General features: G+C 40.8%; 1 protein-coding gene across 5 annotated transcripts in view; it reads right to left on the reverse strand.

Annotated features, from left to right (window-relative positions):
- Window positions 1-18,159, reverse strand: part of GRIA2 (glutamate ionotropic receptor AMPA type subunit 2) — a 217,320-nt gene that overhangs the window by 90,759 nt on the left and 108,402 nt on the right. For all 5 annotated transcript variants that reach the window (XM_068278876.1, XM_068278874.1, XM_068278875.1 and 2 more), the window contains exons 5-7: window positions 15,878-15,931; window positions 7,827-7,988; window positions 3,313-3,480 (exon numbers count right to left, since the gene is read on the reverse strand). In XM_068278876.1, coding sequence (XP_068134977.1) covers window positions 3,313-3,480; window positions 7,827-7,988; window positions 15,878-15,931 — 384 coding nt within the window. The remainder of the gene's footprint in view (window positions 1-3,312; window positions 3,481-7,826; window positions 7,989-15,877; window positions 15,932-18,159) is intronic.

The raw sequence follows: 18,159 nt of genomic DNA on the forward strand, positions 1-18,159 counted from the left end.
CTTCTAAATTGTTGCAAAGTGTTCATTCATTTAACTTCTTGCATCTAGCGCTTCCTAACTATAAGGATGCAGGGGGGATGTTTGGCATACATTTGAAAAAGCCACAAGTTGAAAAGGGCGCAAGATAGCGGTAATAGAATATCGGTACTGTTACCGATATTTTATGCCATTGATCGAATAAAATATTGGTAATATTATATATTATTTATATTTATTATATTAATAATATTTACCAATATTATACTATGACCTAACCTCTCCCTACTCTCACACAGGACCCTCCCCTGGTGGTGCCTTAACTCCCCCTTGGTGGTGCCTAACCCTTAACCTCCCCTGGAGGTGCCTAACACTTAACCACGCCCCTGGTGGTGCCTAACCCTTATTTTCTGCAGCGACAAATAGCAGCTACAAATTGCAGCCGCTATACATTTAAAATAACAGCTACAAATAGTGGCTAGAAACAGCAGCTACACATAGAAAAAAGATAGCAGCTACAATTGTAGCTGCTATTATAGCGGGCACCAATTGAATACTGTGTGGGCCATGATTTCTGTACATCCACAAAAATCAATAGGGGAGATAGCCGTGCCCTTTTAAGTTTGCAGTGTTTTCAAATGATCTTGGTTGTTGGGTTTACTTATTTTAATTCAACAAATTAATTATTGTCCTTCTTTGGAACAATGCAAATATTGCTTGAGGCTCATTAAAAGACGACATTAAAAGACAAGCCCGCAATCATATATTCACTATACAACAAAAAGCTGTGCAGATGCACAAAATTCAAGCAGTGGACCTGCACTATGCTGCTGGAGATACTGCAGAGGCATGCAAAGTGCTGTCAAAAACTGGGATCACATTGCATGGCCAGCGCCGCCAGCACATGGGTATTTGATGACTGCTGCAAGCAACCTGCCCACTGGCTAATGCAATGGCTGACAATGAATACAGAAACTAGCATGCACATGCATCATTTCCATAGTATAAAACCCTGACATAATATTCAATAAAACATGTTTTCCTACTTTTTTTATGCCATACGGTTATCATATTTGCATTTGGGCATAAGTATTATTATTAATTTAGAAATGACAAGTTCCCAAAAGTACAGTTTTTTGCTTTAAGAGCTGACTTTGCATTTTATTAATAACTGGTTTTATTCATTATGTATTGAAGGCAGGGATGCTTTGAGTTTCTCTCTGTGTCCAGGAGCTTCGGCACAGTCAGAGAATGTGTCACATTCCTCACTTGATACATTTAAGTAAACACAAGATCACATCATCTACACTTTCGGATGCGTGCAGATTTCTCTGCACTAAACTTTCAAGTCCTGTGTGTAATTCTTTGAATGCTGTTCTAGTAAAAAAAAAATGCTGGTTGTATATAATATGCTGTAAATAATTTTTTAGAGTAAAGAAGAAATGCTGGGTTTCATCCCACTTTAAATTGAGCCACATGTGCTTTTCCTGTATATCACTGCAGCTCACCTGAAGAGCAGGAACGTATACATGTAAAAAGGGTGCTGCAGTAATTTGGGCATCAGGGATACAGTAGATGCTAGTAGAATAACAGTAAAATTACCAATATTCTAGAATTGGGAAATGAATGAGTAATACAATAAAGAACTGTTGAACCCACCCTCTATCAATGCCTAACCCTAACTGCCCTCCTACCGTTATTCTTGCTTATACAGTATCTGCCACACTTTGGCTGCAAAAATAATTTCCGGCACTATTCGCATTGCCTAAAAAAGACAATTGTGTGGCACCACAGTTGCCCAAAGTCCCCTCTGTGAGATGCTTCAGCCGCAGTTAACATTGCAGTCTATGTGGCGACTATTTTACCATAGCACTGCAGACGGCCAAATTACATGTTTCAGGAAAATGAGCTTCCTGCTTTGTCCATAAAAATCAATCTGCAATTAGCTTAATAAGTCAGGCCCTTCATCTAATGCTCTAGACAAAGTTCTAGAAACGCACTTACCAGCTCACAGTGCAGTCCCTGTGAAGCAGAGTCTGTGCTACCACCATAGGGGGCGAAACGGGAAAAAAGGGCACAGGAGTCCTTATGGAAAAAAACCAGCACAGCCATAGGCGCTTATTATAAAAGCCAGGCTTTGCGGCAAAGAACGGGAATTTGGGCGCATGGCGGCGTCTACAAATTGCGGCAAAGAAAGGTACATTTCGGCACCCGGATGCACCTGATAGCTTTGCACTGGGGGCTTGAGAAAAGGCAAATTGCAGCATTGCATAGCGAGTGCAGAATGCACGGTATGCAATGCTACAACTTGCATTTCTGCAAGGCCCAGGTGCCCGCCATGCTATTAGGTGCCTGCGGGCTCCGAAGTTTACCTTGTCTGCTGCTAATCGGGCACCACTGGGCAGCAAAATTCAACTTCTTTGCAGCATATTGTGGCTTTGTGGCAGAGAGGAGGTTAAGGTTTAGAAAGTGTGTAGGTTGAGGCACCACTGGGGGGGTTTAGGGTTAGGCACCACTGGGGCAGGGTCTTAGGGTTAGGCACCACTGGGTCTTAAGGTTAGACTCTACCGAGGGGGGGTTGAGGTTAGGCACCACAAAGGGGAGTTTTAGGGTTAGGCACCACCAGGGGGGTCTTAGGATTATGCACCACGTGGGTAGTCCTAGGGTTAGGCACCACCAGGAGGGTTTTGGTGAGGCATTGGTAGAGAAAGGGTTCTGTGTGAGAGTAGAGTTAGGTATACCATAGTAAACTATTGTTAAACATTACCAAAATTTTACAATCGGAATTAAGCAGTAGAATATTGCTGATTGTAGAGATATTCTAGCAGTGGCAATCCCCTGCACCCTTCCGGGCACCTTTTTTTCATGTATGCCCTTAGATCATCCTGCTATAGATGCCCATCATTTCCTATGGCCGTCCACTGTTTGTTGGTATAATGTGATGTAAACAAATATTGTAATGCAGAGCAATTCAAGAAAAATGTAGCAACGAGCAGTATAGTTGATTTTGTGCACACCAAACATCCAAACAGATGTATACAAATCAAACAAAAAGAGGAACATTTTTGCATATGATTGCTGTCTAAAGATTCAGATGTCTGACCATGTCCTTTAGTAAGTCACCTCCTATGTCACCTCTCCATAGACTGCAAAGTTTATTGCAGCCTCTCATGTCAGAGATAACAGAAAGACAGCACTGAAATGGGCTTTTATCAGTAAAACACATTATATTCACCCTGGAAATGCACATTTCTCTTAACTCAAGATAGCACTGCAAGGGCTCCTACTGGCTTTTCTTTTGACAGGAAAAAATCACAATTGCTATGCTTGCTTTACCTGTTTCAACGCTCTCTCTATTTCCACTCCATGTCCCCATGGCACTGCTGGATTAGCTAAACAGTCACCAGCATTACCCCTCCTGGAGATCTCAATCCTCTGTTTCCGTAAGTTACGGAAGGCCTCTGTCATCACTTGAACAGCATCAAAGGTCAGCGCTGATGTATACTGTATATACAAAATTAAAGGAAATTGTCAACTGTGTTATTTTAAAATGATCAACTAGAATGCCATTCTGACATATGCAAACCTCCACGTCTTGATTTCCAATTAACTTCTGCATGATGTTCCCAATTATTCTCTAGAGGGAGCATGAAGGAATGCTCAGTCACTTCTCACTCGACTACTCTAGTTAATATAAAGAATCACACTGTTGAACCAGTGTTCATATCTGCAAAAACCTGCAGACTCACAGATTATAAGACTTCTGTAAAGCCTATAGTCAGAAGCGTACCAAACAAGGGGAGGTCACCAAAAGAGTACATAGCCATTAACAATGTGCACCATAGCTTTCTAGCTGCACCCAATATAACACCCCCTATTATAGTGCTCCCCTTACACTTTATGATATAAACAATACTACCCTACCTTCTTCTTTCTAGTTCCTTAATAGTGGTCAAATCAGTTCATTATTAATTGCTGGGCCCTGCCCTCCAAACCTGCACATCATTAGAACCATCTTCATTATAGAAGCTCTGTTCATTGTAATGCCCCCTATTAGTATTTCAATAATTATAAGACTGCACCCCCATTTGTTGTGGACTTATGTTGTATTGAGAGCGAATGGTGGCACCCTCTTTTGTGACTTGGCTCCCAGCCAGTGTCATTTCTAGGGACATCTATTCCAGGCTTTTGCCTAGAGTGCCGGAAAGTACAAAGGGCGCCCTTCTGCCTCCCGTGGCATGGTACCTGCAGCAGCTCCATCGGCATGCTAGTTGGCTGCTAACTCCACCCCCTACTGCTTTTTTGGCTATTGTTGGGTGAAGGGTAGGAGAACTGGGTTCCACCTCCTATATGTGTATGAGCAGTAAAGGGAAAGAGAAACCCACTTTGCATCAACTACAAGCCTGGGGAAAGAGGCCCCACCAGATGCACATGAGAGCGGGGCTGTGATATGCAAAGAGGAGTGTGCTAAGTATGAAGCTGTTAGTCTGCCTGGCACTGACACATGACCATATGGAATTCCTGCAAATCCTTCCACCCGCTACCAACAGGGAGAGGTAAGTTCATGCCAACTACTGTCTGCTATGCATCATCTGTTACCTGCCTCTATATTTCACCCACTATCTGTCACTACCTGCATCCAGCCACCAGCCACTGTCTGTCACTACCCGCTACCTGCACTATCTGTCACCCAGCCACCAGCCACTACCTGTCACTATCCTCTTCCTAAAATGTCTGTCACCCAGCCACCACCCATTACCTGTCTCTACCGGCCACCCACTATCTTTCAGCAAGCCACGACCCACTACCTGTCTCTACCAGCCACCCACTATCTGTCACCCAGTCGCCACCCATTACCTGCACTATGTGTCACCCACTACCTGCACTATGTGTTACTAAGTATGGTGTTACTATGTATGAATCAGGGTCCGCCATAGGCGCCCATAGAAATACCCATTCACCACAAACAATGCATTTTTTCAGGCTCTGCCATAGGGGCCCATTGACATGTCAGCATTGAGGGGTAATTTTCGGCTAAATCAATACATGAGATTTCTAGCATATTAAAAAATAAAATAATAAAATAAAATTAATGTAAGTTTATACATTTAAAATGAAAGGAGTCAGATATTGAAAACCCAATATTTTTATCATACGTTTCATACACAGTATATACACAGTATATTAATAGAGTATAGATAGCATAAACTGTACAGTAAGTTACATAAAAATTCCACCCAAAAATCATTATTATCTTATTGTCAGTGAACAACTCACGAGCAGTGGAGTGGAAAATCCTGCCAAAGAAGCATTTAAGTCAGTTATTGTGTTTCTTAGAAAACTAGGACGTGTAGAATGTCCCATGGTCAGCTTGGTGCACTGCGCTTGCAGGCAGTAACACAGTCAACATGAATATGAATAGAAATGTGTGATTTGTTTCCACACCAACAGATATAAATACAAAGCTCATTTTACAAAGAAGAAACATAATACATTGTGACTGACATGAGCTGACATGGCAGACCACTGTGGGCTGGTAATGTTCTCATTTTACCAATATAATTGTACTAAAATTGCACTCATACTAAAGTATACTGCGTTACTAAAAAAAAAAAAAGTTAAGATCCTGTGTAAAATGTAAATAAACCAGAATACGATTAGAAAGTCGTTAAACCCTACACTGAACTGAAAGTTGTACAAAGATAACATAACAAATGTTCAAACTCTAATATCTTTAATTTATCAAAAATGTTGAGTTGTGCAATGTGAAAAAACAGGAACATCTCCCAACTGATTAGGTTAGTTGCAAACAAGTCATTACTGAGTAAAATTGAGTTTCTCAGAAGTACCGATTCAAGTTCACAGTCTCGTTCACGTTCAAGAGTCTTGTTCACAGTGGTGCATTGTGTTGTGATACAATGAGTGCATTATAACTCTGCAGTGCCACCTATGTGACATTCACAGTGCAGCAGGCGCTGTGTGGTTTAACCTTGTGTGGCATTCCAACACAGTGCATGCAGTTTGTTGTCACAACATGCACATGTTAAGTGACAGTGAGGCATACTTTTCATTGACTGTATGCCATGCAATGGACAGATATTGTGTAGCGTTACTTTCCCACTCCATTGTGTTCTTGCTTTTATAGGAAATGTAGCGCAATGCCCATTGTAAACATAGCCTTAAAGAGTACCTGAGCCAAAGCTCTTCTCCCTCCAGGGTGGCCGCGCAATAGCCGACACAGCCCACCCGTGCATGCGCAGTAAGCCGGAGTGGCAAGCTCCCTGGTAATGCGCATGTGCGGGAGGGTTCGCATGGCTACAGCTCGGAATCACTTTAAGGATCAAAATGTTACCTTCTTCTTGGAAATCATGGACATTACATCCACTGGGCTGAAGTAGAAGATCATCTGGCTTATTAACAGCCCAAAATTCTGCATTCATGAAGGTATCGGGGTGCATTTGTGCGTATGGCAAACCTGTGTAGCAGCTGCACAGGCAATTCCTGTTTCCAAAAGGGATGTAGGAGATCATTTGTAGGTAAAAGATGTAATCTGGTGCTCTAACATTAAAGTGGATCAAAGTAGATCAAAACTGAACCAACCAATGATTGCAATCTAGAAAACAATGAAACTCCTAATGAATAAATACACTATTCTCCCAGAAATAATGACATTAGGTACAGATAAACAACGTCAAACGGACATAATGTGCCACTAGAACAATCCAGACAAATTACACAATTAAAGGGATACTGTAGGGGGGTCGGGGGAAAATGAGCTGAACTTACCCGGGGCTTCTAATGGTCCCCCGCAGACATCCTGTGCCCGCGCAGCCGCTCACCGATGCTCCGGCCCCGCCTCCGGTTCACTTCTGGAATTTCTGACTTTAAAGTCAGAAGACCACTGCGCCTGCGTTGCCATGTCCTCGATCCCGCTGATGTCATCAAGAGCGCACAGCGCAGGCCCAGTATGGTCTGTGTCTGCGCAGTACACTCCTGGTGACATCAGCGGGAGCGAGGACACGGCAACGCAGGCGCAGTGGTTTTCTGACTTTAAAGTCAGAAATTCCAGAAGTGAACCGGAGGCGGGGCCAGAGCATTGGGGAGTGGCTGTGCCAACACAGGATGTCTGCGGGGGACCATTAGAAGCCCCGGGTAAGTTCAGCTCATTTTCCCCCGACCCCCCTACAGTATCCCTTTAACTGTGTGTCTGAAATCTCAAATATGTATACTAGATTGCCAATATACTTACTCAGACTTGGTATGTCACCTCACCTCTAATTGCCTCTTAGATCTCCTCCAACATAGATTGCACCCCTTCACTCAATAGAAACAGCACTGATCAAAGTGATCAATAACTTTTTGATGGCTAAACAGAAAGGTTTCTACTTTATTCTTATCTTTCTCGATCTGTCCTCAGCTTTTGACACAGTGAACCATCCTCTGTTTCTCAAAATTCTCCTTTTTGTGCATTCAAGGCCTTGCTCTCTACTGGTTTTCCTTCTATCGTTCAGAGTTGCAAATTTTAGTCTCCCCTACTACCAATGCCCCTCACTGTTAGAGTAACCCATGGCTATGTCTTTGGACTCCTTCTATTATCCATCTATACTTACGGTCTTGGCAGTATTTAGGGATGTAAATATAACCTATTAACAATGTATTACTGTTTCTGAAGTGTATGCTTCTACTTATACTAAATCCAGCAGGAATAACACGTAACATGTTGGGAGTATGTGCTTTTTTCTAGGTAAAATCTATGGCCACATATATTGATTTTAACTGTTATGAAGCGTGTTGGAATGCCAGGTAAAATCAGGTCTATCTTATTTCGTAAACACATAGACTTATGTTACCTTAATTGTAGTTGTGTGAGCTCCAGGGTATTCCTTCTCCTCTAGCGTTGACCAACGTTGTATAAATTTGGCAACGGCTGGATCATCATAGTCTACTATTTGAAATCCTGACACATTCGCTCCTCCAAACTGAATCTTTGATAAATCTCCATCTGTAAAGCCCTGGTTGAAAAACATTCATTTATTAGATATGTATTTTGATTATTCCTATTCAGACTGGGGAATTTCAATAAATAAAACAGATTCTCTCAGGGAACATTAAAAGCAAAAAAAAAAAAAGATAAACATTACATTGTCGTAGAGCTTTGCAGTTTAGGCAAACATTAATAGCAGATAAACAATTGCAAATGATTTATCATTAAATGTTAATAAACTAGTAAACAATAATGGCGTTAGGCCAATAATGCCCATGCTCACCAGGCACAATGCAGAAGGACAGGGACGTTATTATATAGGATGTTGGTATTCATGGCCTAAACTCAATATTTACAAAAACTACAGTAACACATACAGTATATAAGGATGGGTGGAAACAGACCTTTCAACTCTCATTTTAACAATGGTTTTCGATGTAGGTCAGCCGCACGGTTTAACCACAGGTTGGAGTCATTTTTTTTCACTTTTTTAAGTGTAAAGAAACATTTTCTTTAGTTTTAACTCAGACTTACACTTAACTATATATAACGTAATGCTTAATGTTTGCAATATTCATTTATAAAGTATTAAGTGAATGCTTCCCCTGTAAAATCTTACCTCACCCTGATTTACATTCATACACCTATCAGAGATGCCGGCACCTTTACTGCTGGCAAAGTAAATCACTGTGGAATTTTCTTTTCTTATGTGAAGTTTTCAGGAACATCACATGATTTCCCAGAGGGTTGAGGCAGAAGGCTGCATGACATCATAGCCTAGGCTAAACATCACTGAGATATCAACATTCAGCACTATATCCTGTACATATAAGAAGCATTATTCAGGTAAATGGGTATCCTGAATGATTTATTACAGTCTACTATATGTCATTAGGTGAGAAAGTGACCTTTACTCAAAAATAGCTTTTTATCCTTTAGCAGAATAACGACATTTATTGACTGAATCTCTCCAGCCAGGAAATTAAAGTATGCATGTCAATAAAATGGAGAAGTATTACAGCTTCAGTCAAGTTCCTTATGCTGTTTCTCTATTTAAGACATCCCCCCACTTCCATGAGTATTGCCAGGTACAGGATAAGGTGAATGTGGTCTATATAGTTTCCTATCTCCAAATGCTACCCTTTGCTGGTCAGTGGCAATCTACCCCACATAAAAAATGTAAAAACTACATTATGATGAACTAAAGGAAACATCTGATTTAAAGTGAATTTAAACTAAGACTCACGTCTTTTTTTCTTATTCTTATCCACGCCAGGGCATGAGTCTCATGTCTTCTTACCTACATGGCCACTGTGCATGATCGCACCTGCATCTGTACGTGTGCCTGTGGGCCCTTGTATGCATGCAGGCACTCTTGGGCAGGGGAATGCGCATACCCATGTGCTCATGACAACTCCCAAGGCAACACTGACTGTGTGTGGTATTTTCATGACTGGTCACCATTACAGCCAGGAAACGGGTCATCTATATCTAGGATTTTTTCCTTGCACTCACTTTAGGATTAAACTTGAGTTAATGTGGAGAGCACTGAAACTAAAAAAAAGGGGATGACACCACTCTTCAAACCAAACGTCAAAGTATGCACTAGCTAGCACATCCATAAACTTTCTTTATTGTTTCTTGCAATATAAAAGCCACATAGGGCCCCTTTATCAAGGTACAAGTTGCTCTAGGCAACAGTCTGTCTTGCACTTCAAGGGTTAAAAGAATAAATCCTATGGGGAGTAAATGCTCCTCTTCGCCCCCACAGACATGAATTGCATTGTGTTTGTTATCAAATGAGCAGGGGCGACACCAACGTACAAGCAAGGCCAACCCCTGCTTTGGGCCTCACTTTACAGGGGCCTCGCTCTGTTGCTGGTGGCCACCGACCTCACCTCTGCGCAGCCCCGGGTGGTCCCCCATTATACTTATGCAAACTCACTCCTGTGTAGACTCCTCGCTGCGCTCTCCTCTTGTCGGCGGGCCGCTCTCTCTTCTTCTATGTCTCCGCCGCCGCTGGCGTCCTGTTTCCATAGATACCCGATGGCAAAGAGTTAAGCTGCTGGTCTTAACGCGCCGCTAGCTTCAGAGGAGGGGGGCCTCAAGTCATCGGCTGCTTGGGGCCACCAAAACCTTAGCTGCACCCCTGCAAATGAGGTATATTATGTGACCTCATGTTAATCAAAATGAAAGTGGATTTTCACTGATCTGATCCTTTTTCTGCCTGGGGATGTCAGACATAAGGTGGCGTAGCTAAGGAGCTATGGGCCCCGTTGCAAGTTTTACATGGGGCTCCCCCAAGCACTCTATAAATAACAATTGATATGGCACACCAAAACCTGCCAAGGACATCCACAGATTCAGAGGTGCAAGAAGGGGATGGGGAATAGTGTGTTAAGGATTACTACTATTCAAATCAACTATAGAAGTGATTATTACCAGCACAGGACCAATAGAGAGCTAATACTGTGATAGAGGGTGGCCCTTTGGGGCCCCGATGTGGTCACTACCACTGCACCCCCTATTGCTATGCCCCTGCAGACATAGCATTCATGTCTTCCTATATCTATCAAGTGAAGTATTGCTCTCCACTCACTGTGGTTTGGCAAATTATCAGTGATGGTTATAAATTCAAAAATTCCCTGTACTTGGTCAAAGCATGAAACAGGTAATATGGGCTGCATCTTAACATAGATCCTTTCCAGATAGTGCTTTTCTAAAGAATGAATGACATACTTAGAACCTTCAATGAAGAGATCAACTAGTCAAAAAACTGTCAGTTCTGTAATTATTCTACTAACTTTTGTAAGCGACAGCCACATAGGAGAAAAGTAATTTATAGCTCATTTTACTCTGGGAGAAACATACTTCTTTTTTATATGTGTTTATATGCATTTTACATTTTACAATTTTCCATGATAGTGGTCCTTTAACATAGCCTACTGGTTTAACAAATGTGTCCATTTTTAGACAAATATTTGGCCATTCAGATGCTTTTTACACTTTCTAGTAGTTTACATTGTGCATAACATGGTGCAATGCTGACTGAGCCGGAGGCCACACATTTTAGCGAGCTTCCCTAGCAGGCTCATCTGCAGTGGGTAATATATGCCAAGAATAGTGGAGTACCTAATAAATCACTGAGACAGATCTTGGCATGAAATATTTCCTACTATGATATTTGTGCATCATAGACAGCCGTGATTTTATGGTCAAGTCTGCACTTTCATTCACTGAAAATGAAACTACACTTGTTAAAGCAGCTGTGATGTCATAAAACAATGCGCCGCAGTAATATCACAAAACCTTGAAAATCATTTTTTTTCGGTAAAGATAATCTTTGTTTATTAAAGCATATTAAAGCATATTGTCTTATCTAAATGTGCATACACACATGTGGTAACCGTATCTGTGTGTACGTAGCTCATACATGCCTTAGATTGTTCTAGGTTGAGGCAACCATTTGGGCCCACCTCTGCCAAGAATCTACCGTGTATACAACAACCTTACAGAGTCCCCATCATCTTGTGCTGGCCAACATTATTGTTCTTCCTCCCTACCTCACTCACTCCATCCTACGCTGTCCTGGGGGGTTGGCACTTCGATAAAGGTGGTGCTGGACCCGCCACACTGCCAGAAGCCCCCAACGTTCCCCTTTGACATGCTCCCCGGGTCCCCTGCACTATAACAACATTGGTATCTCGCGCTGTTCTGGATGTTTCGTGCTTCCAGTTTTCATATCTCGCTGCCTGCCTCTTGTGACCGGCGCATATCATTTTGCAACATGTGCCGGATCACAAGGGGAAGACAGCAGGAAGGAAGAACTGTCTCCCACCTACCTGTATTGGCACTGTTGCAGAACAAACTGTTTGAAATAGGAAATCATTCTGAATATACAATGTCAGTGATCAAGATGCAGCCACTGCATGTTTAAAGTAGGATGGAACTATAAAGGACCACTGGCGTGAAAATCTTAAAATGTAAAATATATATAAACACATACAAATAAGAAGTAAGTTTCTTCCAGCGTAATTTGAACCATAAATGACTTTTCTCCTATGTTGCTGGCACTTACAGTAGGTAGTTGAAATCTGACATTACCAACAGGTTTTGGGCTAGTCCATCTCTCTATAGGGGATTCTCAGCATGGCCTTTATTCTTTATAAAGACACTCCCTGAAAAAGATTTATATAAAGATGCTGTCCAGCCTCCTGCTCACCGTACACTTTTTTGGCAGTTTGACAGAGCAACTGCCATTCACTAAGTGCTTTTGAAACATAAAAAAAATCCCTGAGACTCCCCCATGAAAATATGGGCTAGTCCAAAACCTGTCAGTTCTGTCAGATTTCTACTACTTACAGTAAGTGACAGCGACATAGGAGAAAAGTAATGTATGTCACATTTGACACTTCTTATCTGTATATGTGTACATATATTTTAAATTTTAAGATTTTCGCGACAGTGGTCCTTTAACCTCTCTGACGTTCAATTTCTCCAGGATTTCTGTGCAAAAAGTGATACAATTAATCTTCATAACTTTTTTTTCCCAGTAACTTGCCAAAATGTGTCAAGCAAGGGTCTAGTATACAGTGCAGGTGAGTATTGACGTGTATATCCGTCAATACCGCTAGGGAGGTTAACCTCCTGACGCTGCTCAGAGGGTTTTGCTAGCCTGAGTTCCCCTCTATAAAACTATTAGTTTCTATGGATGAATAAGATCAGAGGCGTAACTAGAAATCACTAGGCCCCCCTGTGAAATTTTGGATGGGGCCCCCTCCCGGATGGGGCTGGGCACTTTCCAGAAGAGCCTGCTGCACAATGAATAGGGACTGTCTAAAAATCTTTGTCTGCAAAACTTTGTATGACTCCTTATCAGTGGCTGAGCAGATGCAGTCATTAGAACTATTGTGCAGAGAGAAGAACGTTTTTTTTCTCTCCACACCCTTAGTCTCTCAGGGCGGGGCCCCCAGTGGCTCCTGGGCCCCCCTGTGGCTGCATCCCTTAACAGGTCTATTGTTACGCCCCTGAATAAGATGTTAGCTAGCACTAGGCTAGCTAGTATAAGTGTGCACAACTCCCCGATTGCCCAGTATCCCCCCGATACATAACCCAGCCTGGTTCCAGTGATCGGCGCAGCCTCCCCGCACAACTCTGGTCTTCTCATGACGTCATTCACAGACCCTATCCTCCCCATAGAGAAAGACCGGAGCTGTGCGGGGAGGGTGTGCCGATCGCTGGAACCAGCCTGGGTACTGTATAAGTGGCTGGTTCGATGGGATTTGAGGAAGGTGGAGTTTTGCAGAAACATGTCATGATGCTGCTGGCACGCAGTGGATAGGCCCCACCCACAGGTCTCGCCATGTTTTCTGGGTCCACATTCAACTGGACACCCACACCGCTGGTCACGGAGATGGAAGGGAGTGCGAGAGGCCCAAGGGAGCTTACTGTTATTGTTATATGCCTGTTTACATCACCATCCAGTGAGTTTTATTCTTTTACTGCAGAAAATAAATAGCTTTTATCCTCTTGAGGACTGCTGTATTGAACCCTCCTAAAGACCAGGCCATTTTTTGAGAAATTGGCCACTGCAGCTTTAAGGCCAAGCTGTAGGGCCACACAACACAGCACACAAGTGAATCCCCCCCCCCTTTTTCTCCCCACCAACAGAGATCTCTGTTGGTGGAGTCTGATGGCCCCCCCAGATGTTTATTTATTTGTTTGTTTATTTGTGGGTATTTTTTAATTTAAAAAAAAGGGTGTCTTTTTTTAACTAATGTATTCCCCCCACCAGCCAATCCCTGTGATCAGCTGTCATAGGCTTCAGCCTATGACAGCCGATCACTCCTGTGCCCCAGTAAAGCACTTCTGCTGATCGTAGCGCTGTACCAGTGATTAGACGGTGATTACACTGTCTAACAGTCTCCCGAGCGGCAGCCGCTCAGAGACTGAAGGCGGAGCTTTGCTCCACCCACCAAGCAGGAGATGCGATCTCCTGCAAAACAGAGCCCCAGGACTTTACGCCGATCGGCGTCAGGCGGTCCTGGGGCTGCCACCGCGGCCATGCCCATCGGCGTGACGCGGTCAGCTACAGGTTAATGCACTATAGAGCGCTTCTTTTATTACAGCCATTGTTTATGCCCTTGTCCGGGATCTTGCTGGAGCTGCTCTGCATGTGCCTGCTGCTTTTATTGTCGCTTGATGTGCTTGTGCGCTTGACTTTAAACTGGTGCAAGTGGAAGGCATCAGCAATCAGCCTGCCAGGCAGTGATCTGCACTGGCAGGCTGTTTTTATAATTTATCACAAAAATAGTATTTAAATGTGCTAACATAACAGATGTGCTGACATCTTACACACCGCTGCACAGGGTATTGTCTGGTCTTGTCTTGTCACAATCTAATCCCTGCCATAGCCATATGTCTATGTATGTTAGTATAGTGTATGTATCTTAGTCTAAGGCAAATTTAGGGGGGGAGGGGAGGTTTAAAAAAAAGTTTTGTTTTTTTCAAAATATAGGTCTTTTATATTAATTAATTAATTAACCAACCACTTCATCCCAAAGGGGTTTTTACCCTAACGGCCAAGAGCGATTTTCATCTTTCAGTGCTCATCCCTTTCGTTTGCCAATCGCTTAATTACTACTAATCACACTGAAATGGTCTATATCCTTTTTTCACCACCAATTGGGCTTTTCGGGGTTGATATTTGTTTTTAGTAATTACTTTATTTTCTATGCATTTTAAAGTGAAGAACAAGGAAAAAATGAAAAAATACACTATTTCTCCAATTTCATCACCTATAATTTTAATATAAACACTGCTACTGTGCATAACACCCACACATTTTATCTGCCTATTTGTCCTGGTTATCACAAGATTTTAATTATGTCCCTAGTACAAAGTATGGTGACAATATAGTATTTGGAAATAAAGGTGTATTTTTTCCATGGTTGGTTTTTATTTTCACTATTTTCACATGCACGCGCACGGGAATGCACATGCACGCGCACAGCGGCAGCAGCACTTTCTGACTCATAAAAACGTCCTGGAGCCATTAAGAGGCTCTAGCAGGACGTTTTAATAAGTCAGTGTGTCATTAAGTGGTTAAAAAATTGTAGCAGCAATCAAATACCACCAAAAAAAGCTCTATTTGTGAGAAAAAATGGGGGTAAAATTCATTTGGGTGCTAAGTTGTATGACCAAACAATAAATCATTAAAGTACCGAATTGTAAAAAATGGCCTGGTCACTAGGGGGTATAAACCTCTGGCCCTCAAGTGGTTAAAGCAAATCTGAAGCGAAAATAAACTTATGAGATAATGATTTGTATGTGTACTACAGACATCAAATAGAACATTAGCAGCAAAGAAAAAAAGAGAAAAAAAGAGTTAATCCAATTCAGTTGTAATCTATGCAAAAGAGCTTCTCTGAGCTATTTGGCTGCCTGCATTCAAAATAATTGACTGAGCGCCGCTATAGCTGTAATTCTCATTACGGCCTATGGCAGCTCCCAAATCTTCGACACAGCTCTGCAGCAAAATTATATGTCTCAATTTGACCAACTTGGTAGAACTCAGTCCTGTTTTCTGAATAACTTAAACTGCCAAAAAAACAGGGAGAGAGATCTTGAGATTAGGTTTTACTGCAGGGAAAGATCAAAGGGTCATTAACTCTGCTCTGTTTTACAGCTTAAAATACAATGTGGTTTCTAATCTGCAAAAATGACAGAATTATACAATGTTATAAATAAAGCTATATCATTTAAAATAAAAATACTAATGTATTTGATGCTAATGTTCTATCAATTATCCGTACTACAAATGCAATTAATTATCTCATTCATTTTTTTATTTTCTTATTCATAACTACTGTGTTTTTTTTATATCTAAGTAAATAAAAGTATTACAATTTTACTTACTAGGTTGGCTATGATATAATGGTAACCTTTCACGTGTTTCCCAATGGTAATAACCTATAAAAAAGACAAAATTATTATTATTCATAATTCATTTAACTTAATGTAAAATAATTTAATACAATGTATGTAGATTCTTGCATTGTTTCAGGAATATTTTGTGCTCTACAAACATGTCAACATGCCTTTAGACTGGCAGAAAGTGTACCGGCAGGTATCTGAGGAATGGAACATTAGATGAAACAAAGAAAATGTATGTAGTTAATTGTGCTTTCGAGGATAACATGCAAATACCGTTTTATTTAAAACATTTGCTTATATGCAATTAACTTTTTCTCCTGAGTTTTCTCTTAAGAGATAATTTTTAACTTCTTTTTAGAATAGTTTTTCAGCTCTTTACAATTTAAAAAGGTCCAAAAAGTGGGTAAAAAATACTATGAGGCTACGTTCACAGTGGGACGTTCTTGTCCTGCGTTATGAAGTCATTATAACGCAGGTTAACGCACTGTAATGTTAAGCCTATGCAACGCTCACAGTGCGACGACGTTAAAGTCGCGTTGCAAATGTAGTGTTAGGGTAATGCACTGCAGCAGTGCGTTACCTCTAAACATAGACGTTAACAGATACATAAAAGCATACTTTTTATTGCCTGTATGCTCCACTGTATCTACTATAAGCAACGGTAATGCAGCATTAATGTGTGTTACCACATTTGCGACTTTAACATCGCATCACAATGCAATGTCCCACTGTGAACCTAGCCTCAAAATTATTTTTAGTATTTTATTGCTTGCTGGTGGTTTAAATGGGATTTTATTGACAAGGAGTGAAAATATCACTTAGTAGAAAACTCAGGAGAAAAAGTTAATGTGGGCCAACATGTTCAGAATTGAAGTACACTTTATGTTGGCCACTTACATAAAAATATTTATTGCTTACGGTGTACTGGTTACTAAGTAGATATTTTGGCCCTTATGGATTTGACTTTTTCTTCTTTTTTCTCCTAGGTGATATTTTCACAACTTGTAAATAAAACGCCTTTAAAAACACATGCAAGCAAGAAAATACTAATAATGATGTAGATATTGTAGTACCTTTTACTTTTCACAACTTTTTTTATTGTGAAGTCCTGAAAAGTTACTTGTAAGAGAAAATGAAAAAATATCTCCTAGGAGAAAACTCAGGAAAATAAATAAATAAATAGCATATAAACCTTTGTGTTTTAAACTGTGTTGGTCCATCACCCATACGAAACACACCTGGTATATTTAGGTAGATATGGCATACAACTAAAGTTTAGAAATGTTGACTGTCTCTTGCAGTTGATTATATTCTTCTATATTCACCTTGCTGTTAAGAATGTGACTTCATTTAACCACTTCCCCTCCAAGGGTTTTTCCCCTTAAATACCAGAGCAATTTTCACATTGCAGTGCTGCATCCATTCATCTGCCAATAACTTTATCCGCACTTATCACACTACAATGATTTAAAGCTTGTTTTTTTTCTTCACCACCAATTAGGCTTTCTTTGGGTGGCACTTTTTGCTAAGAATTATTTTATTCTAACTGCATTTTAATGATAATAATAAAAAAAATATTATTTCTCCGTTGTGGCCATTATAGTTTTAAAATAAAACACCCTACTGTGGATACACATTTTATTTGCCCATTTGCCTCGGTTATTGCAACATTTAAAATATCTATCTAGTACAATGTATGGCGTCTATATTTTATTTGGACATAAAGGTGCATTTTTTTCAGTTTTGTGTGCATTACTAATTACAAGCACATAATTTAAAAAATAACAGTAATATACCCTCTTGACATACATATTGAAAAACGTCAGTCCCTAATGTAACAATTTGTGTATTTTTTTAATTGTCATTTTTTTTTTAGTTATAATGCAAAAGTTTTATTTGGGTGTTGGAAGGAAGGAAAGGATTGTGGGATGATTCCTGGTGGTTATACTTCCAACTGCCAAGGTTCTGTAATGAGAGGGACAGTGACATTTGAACAGCTTATGATTCCTAGTTTTCTGAAATGAAAACACAAAATTTTGATAACATGAAATCATAAAATAAGTTGAGCTGAACACAATTGTTTCTATTTCATTGTATGTCTAAAATTACCTTAAACAGAAAAGGTATATGATATTTTATAACTTCTATGGATGCAGCTACGCTTGTGTGTCACTCTGTTTTAGACACTGTGACCGCACAGAAGCCAATTATGCTGTTGATGGTCCTGCCAAGCTTTTGAAAAATTTTGGAAAATGTGTTTTAAT

Source organism: Hyperolius riggenbachi, chromosome 1, assembly GCF_040937935.1.
Source record: "Hyperolius riggenbachi isolate aHypRig1 chromosome 1, aHypRig1.pri, whole genome shotgun sequence".
Taxonomy (NCBI): domain Eukaryota; kingdom Metazoa; phylum Chordata; class Amphibia; order Anura; family Hyperoliidae; genus Hyperolius; species Hyperolius riggenbachi.